Here is a 7,500-nt window from a genome sequence, read left to right on the forward strand (position 1 = left end):
CCCCGGGGTCACCAGGGGGCCCCCCAGGGGGCCCCCCGCTATCCGGGGGGGGCCCGGAATTAAAAGATTTGTATTTGTTGGAGAAGATTCACTAGCAAAAGAAGTGGAAGGTGTAGAGACACCCCAAGTGATCCTTGGACTCAAGACATCATCTGGCTGGAGAAAGGCGGCGTCGCCATCCTTGTCTGCGATGGTCAGCTGCTGCATAGCTGCTGCTGCTGCTGCTGCTGCTGCTGCTGGGGCCGCGGCAGCCGCAGCAGCTGCTGCTGCTGCTCTGCTGCTGGGGCCGCGGGGCGGGCTGGCTGACGGTGGGCGCGGGTTCCTGGCCGGCCCCCCGCCGCATGCTTCAGAAAGGGCAAGCAGCAAAGAAGCTGCGGGCTGCTGCTGTTGCTGCTGCAGTGCTGCTGCAGCGTTTAGGCATCTGCTGCGGTGTCTTCTCCAGATAGAGCTGCTCGGGCTACCTGGGCAGAGCCGGAGTTGCTGCTGGGCGCTGGCTCATGAATTCTGCGCGGAGGAGGCAGCGGGGGCGGCAGGCGCCGCTGCTGCTGCTGCTGCAGCGGCTTCGCTGCTGCTGCTGCTGCTGCTGCTGGCGCTGCTGCGCTGCCACTGGCACGCCCCAGCAGCAGCTCCGCAGCAGCAAACAGCCACGGGGGCCTTCGGGCTCGCGGACTTCGTCTGTCTTCTCCAGAAACTCTAGAGAGCCCCGCGAACAGGAATCTGTCGAAGTCCGAGAGGGAACAGCGGGAGGAGCATCGAGCTAGCCGCGAAGTGCTGCGGCTGCTGCTGCAGCGCCTGGCCTCTGTTCAGCCCAGATTTGGGAAAAGGACAAAAGAAAAGGCGAAGCAAAGAAAGGACAAATTCATATTTTAGAAGGACACCCACGGATCGCCTCGCCGCAGCTCCACAGCCACCTCGGGCCGATTTTGCATGCCTTGCCAAGAAGTAACCTGCACTCGCGGGCTTTCTTAGCTCCGGAAAAGAACCGCGAGAAGAAAATATTAAAACAAAATAAACCCGATTCAAATTCAACGCTTTACCTGCAACTGAACTAACTTCTCCCCCACACGGGCAGCGATCTTTCCGCCAAGTTGGATTCGGGTGTACAGGCACCTCGCGCGTGCCACAGCTCGCCGCCCACTATTTGCCAATTGGAATTGTTTTGAGAACTGTTGAAAGTGTTTAAAGTGCCCGTCGCGCGAGGGAGCTGTCAATACACTCCAAACCCAGCCCTGCGCGGTTACCTGCATCCCAGTTGCGGCGCTGCTCAGCGCCGCTCCCGCAGGCCACCCCCTGCGATCCTCGAGAAACTCCCCGCTAAAGCCCCCTTTTTAGCGCATTTTTCCAATGAAATTCACTTTTATTTTGCAAATGACTCCAACTAATCCCGGAAAACGCCGCTGGCGCGCTGCTTTCCCTCCCCGGCTACGCGCTGGCTCACGCATCCGGACTAGCCCGCCGCCGGGTCTTGTGCATTTTTAGCGCTACTTCCCACGAAATAAACTCTATTTAGCTCCTTCACAATTATCAGGAAGCTTCACTAGTTCCAAGGACTCTCCGGGGCTCCAATTTGCCCCGCTTTCCACTTTCTGAACAGCCAGCCGCCTTCCGCTCTGCTGCGGACGCGAGCTGCTGCTTCGCCCCTGTTCCTTTTTGCTGCTGCAGCAGCACTCTTGCTGCTGCTGCTTCGCCTCCCAGCCACTACACTACTCCTACGCAGACTAGCAGCAGCAATTAGCGCTGAGGGGCTGCTGCGGCCGCGGCTGGCCGGCTGGCTGGCTAGCTAGCAGCAGCTAGCTGTTCGCCGTGGCTAGCTAGCTAGCCACAGGGCTAGCTAGCCGCGGGCCCCCAGCTGCCTCCCCTTTCTGAAACTCCAACTAACAACTAAGACAAACTAGCAGCAACTTAGCAGCTGCATTAATCACTGAGTTCCCCCCAGCCTTTGTTGCGGCTTTGCGCTGCACTGCAAACAAGCCGCGAGGCAGCAGCAGCTGCTGCAGCGACTGCAGCAGCAGCAGCAGCAACAGCAGCAGCTGCTGCTGCTGCAGCAGCTGCTGCTGCTGCAGCAAGCTCCAGAAAAGCTCCCCGCGGGCTACTGAGCCTGAGACGCCAGCTGTCTTTTCTTCCACATTTTCGCCGCCTGCAGAATCTTCAAGTTCTGCGTACAGCAGCGGGGTGTACATACACCCGAAACCCACAAATTAAAAACATTTAAAGCTGCAAAAGCCCATTAGAAATGTCTTCTTTTGTGCATGCACTTCTACAAGTGTCAACTTCATGTTTTATTCTTTATTTATATTTTAATGCTTTTACTTATTTTAAATATAAATATATTTATATCTTATTATTTGTACAGCATATACATATATATATACACTTATATATGAATATATATATATATACATATACATATATAGATTTTATGAATATAAATATAAACATATAAATATATATATATATATAAATCCTACAGCTGCACTAAGGGCCTCAAAGGCTTCGCAGCACTGCAGCAGCAGCAGCAGCAGCAGCAAATACTGCCCGCAGCAGCAGCAAAAACTGCCCGCAGCAGCAGCAGCAGCAGAAGTCACCCGCACCAGCAGGCACAACACGAACGCCACTAGCAGCACTAGCAGCTCTAGCACTGCAGCAGCAGCAACAGTCATACGCAGCAGCAGCAGCAGCAGTGGCAGCAGCAGAAGGAAGCTAAAAAGTGTTTAAAAAGCAACTTGTTAATAAAGAGAAGAAATAAAACGGAAACCCCGCGGGCCAAATTGGGGTGTACGTCCAACTCACCGCTGCAGACCCCTCGTCGTCGGGGAAAACGAAAGTGAGACTTTCTGTCACTTCTTCAACTCCGTTTGCATTTTTTTGAGTTTTTCTTTTTTTTATTTTCTTCGGAAGCAGCCGAAACACCCGCTGGATAGCTGCAGCCTCTCCCCCCTCCCGCTCCAGCGCCAGCCAGTGCTGCAGCAGCAGCAGCAGCAGCAGCAGCGGCAGCAGCGGAGTTGCAGCAGCCGCAGTTCAGTGAGTGCTGCTGCAGCGGGCGGGGGGCTTCGACGGCGCGAGGCCGCAGCCGCAGCAAACAGGCCGATGGCCCTAAACCCTAAACCCTAGTCTCTAAACCCTAATCCCTAGGCTCTAAACCTTAAACCCTAGACCTTGGACAAACTTTCAGCTCCAAGCCTAAACCGCCACCTGAAAACCCTAGCTAGGCCCTCGGCTTGCTGCTGCGAAACCCCCAGTGTGTCCTGGGCTGCAGCCACCTTCCTGCTGCAACTGCAGCAGCAGCAGCAGCAGCAGCGGCAGCAGCAATTTCTTTCAAAAAGTCTTTTGCCAATTTGCTGCTTCTAGACTAACCTCCAGCAGCGCCGCTCGGTCTTCGTCCCACCCATTTGCCTTGCAGACTTCCAGCCCTCTGTTTATTACCTGCAGCAGCAGCAACAGCAGCAGCAGCAGCAGCAGCAGCAGCAGCGCCGGGCAAATGAGGAAGGCTACGACCCAGTGACCACGCCAGCCGCCTGCTGCTGTGCATTGGCTAGCTGATGGCTAGCTGGCTGAGGACAGCCAGTTGGCTAGCTACCTAGCTAGCTAGCTGAAAATGGCTAGCTGGCCAAAGCTGGCTAGCTAGAAAAAGTCGCTACGGCGAGCTTGACCACTACAGCACCAGCACCGCAGCAGCACAGCACAGCAGCAGCAGCAGCAGCAGCAGCAGGACCTGTCTGGCTCTGTCTTTGCTTTCCGCCTTCTTCCACTCGAAGGTGGAATAGCCCTTAAAGGCATTTACGTGCTGCGTCTTGTCCAGCAGCCGCTCGTAAAGGGCCCGGGCCCTGTCGAGGGCCCCCCAGTTCACCTCCATGTCGATGTACGCCTTCCATATCTGCAGCAGCAGCAGCAGCAGCAGCAGCAGCAGCAGCAGCAGCAGCAGCGGCGGCGGCTAGGAGGCGGAGGGTGGGCGGGCAGGGAGGGGCGCAGAGGGCAGCGACGCAAATGCACGACTTGCGACACGGGACAGCCAACTGCCGCCCTAAACCCTAAACCCTAAACCCTAAACCCTAAACCCCAAACCCTAGACCCCAAACCCCAAGCCCTAAACCCCACGCCCTAAACCTAAACCCCAAACCCTAAACCCAAACCCCAAACCCCAAACTCCAAACCCCAAACCTCAAGCCCTAAAGAACCCTAAACCCTAAACCCTAAACCCTAAACCCTAAACCCGCGCACCAGTTCGGGCATTTCCATTTGCTCCATGGAAACGGCGATTTCGCAAATGGCTCTGGCCCTCTCCGTCTCCTCCGCCAGCACCTCCAGTTCTATCATTTGGATCCACGCCTGCACGCCCCGCACACCAGTCCTAGCTAGCTAGCTAGCTAGCTAGCTGGCTAGCTAGCTGGCTAGCCAGCTGGCTAGCTTGCTGGCTAGCTAGCTGGCTAGCTAGCTGGCTAGCCAGCTGGCTAGCTTGCTGGCTAGCTAGCTGGCTAGCTAGTTAGCTGGCTGACTAGCTGGCTAGCTAGCTAGCTGGCTGGCTAGCTGGCTTGATAGCTAGCTGGGCAGCTAGCTGGCTAGCTGGGCAGCTGGCTGGCTGGCTAGCTAGCTAGCTAGCTGGGCAACTCGCTGGGCAGCTGGCTAGCGAGCTAGCTACGCAGCTCTCCAGGGGGCTCCGCGAAACTGGACAACCGTATATTTGAGCTACCCAGCTAGCTAGCGAGCTAGCTAGCTAGCTAGCTAGCTGGCCAGCTAGCTGTTTTGCATATCTCCTAAGAGCCTTTTTGGCTTTTCCCTGTCCGCAACTTCCCGGCTATTTCGGTCTCGGCCTTCTTCGCCGCTAGCTAGCTAAGTGGCTAGCCAGCCGCCACAAGGCTGCCCGTCTAGCTAGCTAGAAGAGTAGCTAGCTAGCTGGCTAGCTAGCTGCCCAGCATTCCAGCTAGCTAGCTAGCTAGCTAGCTGGCTAGCTAGGTGGCAACCAGCTACATAGCTATATCTCCAACTACCCGTCTATCTCTCTAGCTAGTTAGCTAGCCATGCATCTTGCTAGCTAGCCAGCCAGCCAGCCAGCTAGCCAGCCAGCCAGCTAGCTAGCCAGCTAGCCAGCTAGCTAGCTAGTCAGCTAGCTAGCTAGTCAGCTAGCTAGCTAGCCAGCTAGCTAGCTAGCTAGCTAGCTAGCTGCGCACCTTGGGGTTGAGGGGGTAAGTCTCGATGAACTTGGCGTGGATTTGGCGGCACCTGTCGATGTTGCCGAGGCGAAGTTCGAGTTGGGCATAAGCCTGGAAGATTTTCTCTTTGCCGCATTTCCCAATTGCTGCTCCGAATATTTTGCGGGCCCGCTCCAGATTCAGCTGCCGGATCTGCCAGCAGCAGCAGCAGCAGCAGCAGCAGCGGCAGCGAGGCGGGGTAAGGGCGCAGCGCGCGTTCAAAGCGCAGCAACAGCGCGGTGGGGGGTGCTGCAGCAGCAGAACCTGCTGCAGCAGCTCCAGCGGCAGCTGCAGCTGCTACAGAGGAGGCGGCACTGGGGCTTAGGCGGCTCTTGCTGCTGCTGCTGCTGCTGCTGCTGCTGCTGCTGCTGACCTCGAAAGCAACGAAGAGGGTCCAGAGTTTGGCGAAGGAAAAGAGTTTGTGGGGAACAACTTCGAGAGCTTTTTCGTAAACGCTGCGGCAGCGGTCCATGTCTTTGGCCTGCAGCTCTTCGAAGAGTGCATACGAAATCCAAATGTATATGTACCTGCGCAGCAGCAGCAGCAGCAGCAAGTATAAAGCTGCGGCAGGAGCAGCAGCAGCAGCAGCAGCAAGCATACAGCTGCAGCAGCAGCAGCAGCAGCAGGGGCGGCGGAAGAAGCGGCGGCGCCAAACGCTAGAGGGAGCCGCTGCAGGACAGCCAGCGCAGCCACAAGACCAAGCAGCAGCAGCAGCAGCAGCGGCAGCAGCAGCAGCGTGGGCGATCCATCAAAGCGGAGCAGCAAAACCACAAAACAAAGACTAGGAAATTGCAAATGAGGCAGCAATGTTGTTAAAAGAGAAACCAAAGAAGTTGCAAATTAAGACGCAAACATGGAAATTCAAAATCCGAAAAAGTTGCAAGTGCAGCAAAGAACTCGCGGGACAAAAGCTCCAAAAAATGCAAATAAAGCAGCAAATTATTTTTAAAATAAATTGAAAAGAGTTGGAATTAAATCAGCAAACGGAGAAGAAAGGATTTGAGAGAATTCGCAACAGCAGCAAACTCGGAAAACAGAATTCAAAAAGCTGCAGCTGAAAAGACAAATTCAAAATGCGGGAAATTCGCAGAACTGAAAATAAAAAACATAATGGCAATTTTGGAATTAAAATAATTTCAGAAGAAGAGAAAACGCGAAATTTAAAGTTCAAAAGAACGCGGCAAGCTGCAGCAAATGCCAGAACAAGAGTTTGAAAGCGCGTCAGTTCACAGCTTCAAATAGATCGAAATGGAGAAGAAAATAAATAAAATTAATAGAAATAGGAAAAGTATTGCATGAAATTATTAATTTAAAATAGTTATTCATACAACAGCGCATTTGAACATTCAGAATTCAAGTGAAGTGCAGTGGAAAGGCAAATTCATGAATTCAGAACATCAAAGTTGCAAAAAAGCAGCAAGTTGCAAAATTCAAAATGCTGGAGAAAAAGAATATAATTTAGAATTCAAAAAGCTGGAAATAAATTATCAACGTCGAAATTAAATCCAAAAAGCTGCAAATTTCAACTTGAAAACTGCAACTTGAAGCAGCAAATTCGTGAATTCAAAAATCGAAAAGAGCAGCAGGAATGCACGATTCAAGACTTGCAAATGAAGAAACAATGTATAAATTCAAATAAAGAAAGAATTTACAAATTCAAATGAAGGAACAACTTCAAAAAATTAAAAGAAACAAAAACAAAAAAGACACTTCTCAAGTCCAGGATCTGAAAGCTGCACAGCAGCAGCAGCAGCAGCGGTCGGGGGAGGCTCCGGGAGTGGAAACTGGGCGAAACCGGCGGATTTGGAGCGGAAAAAAGAGGAAAAAGAGAATAAAAAGAATAAAAAGGAATAAATAGGAATAAAAAGGAACAAAATGGATTAAATTCCGCGAGATTCCGGCGGATTCGGCAGCCTCGGACCGCGTCCAGTAGCGCTTCTGCAGCACGGGGGGGGTGTTGGCCACAGCTCGCTCGTAAACGTTTCGAGTTCTTTCCACATCTCCTGCTGCTTCTTCCAAACGCAAATAGTCTATCCACCCGTCGTAGTTGCACGGGTTTTCGTGCAGGGCCTCTTCGTAGACGAAACGCCGCTTCGACAGCACCGTCTCCTCCAGCCCCTCCCTGCAGCAGCAGCAGCAGCAGCAGCAGCAGCGGCAGCGGGAGGGGAGGTCGCGAGCTGCGTTGGAACCGCCGAGATGCAGCAGCAGCAGCAGCAGGATGAAACTGGAGCACAGAACTGCACAGGAGCAGCAGATATGCAGCAGCAGCAAGGGGAAGAAGCCGAGGCGGAGAACTGCACAGCAGTAGCGGGAG

At 53.6% G+C, this 7,500-nt stretch overlaps 1 protein-coding gene across 1 annotated transcript in view; it reads right to left on the reverse strand.

Moving 5' to 3' along the window:
• Window positions 1-2,089: 2,089 nt before the first annotated feature.
• Window positions 2,090-7,500, reverse strand: part of ETH_00007840 (CRN (Crooked neck) protein, related) — a gene marked incomplete at both ends in the record, with an annotated part of 7,605 nt that continues 2,194 nt past the window's right edge. Inside the window, 8 exons of the mRNA XM_013374051.1 lie at window positions 2,090-2,155; window positions 2,791-2,961; window positions 3,355-3,423; window positions 3,713-3,874; window positions 4,219-4,326; window positions 5,166-5,339; window positions 5,560-5,713; window positions 7,108-7,308. Coding sequence (XP_013229505.1) covers window positions 2,090-2,155; window positions 2,791-2,961; window positions 3,355-3,423; window positions 3,713-3,874; window positions 4,219-4,326; window positions 5,166-5,339; window positions 5,560-5,713; window positions 7,108-7,308 — 1,105 coding nt within the window. The remainder of the gene's footprint in view (window positions 2,156-2,790; window positions 2,962-3,354; window positions 3,424-3,712; window positions 3,875-4,218; window positions 4,327-5,165; window positions 5,340-5,559; window positions 5,714-7,107; window positions 7,309-7,500) is intronic.

This window comes from Eimeria tenella, genomic scaffold (assembly GCF_000499545.2).
Source record: "Eimeria tenella Houghton genomic scaffold, Eth_scaff19, whole genome shotgun sequence".
NCBI lineage: Eukaryota > Apicomplexa > Conoidasida > Eucoccidiorida > Eimeriidae > Eimeria > Eimeria tenella.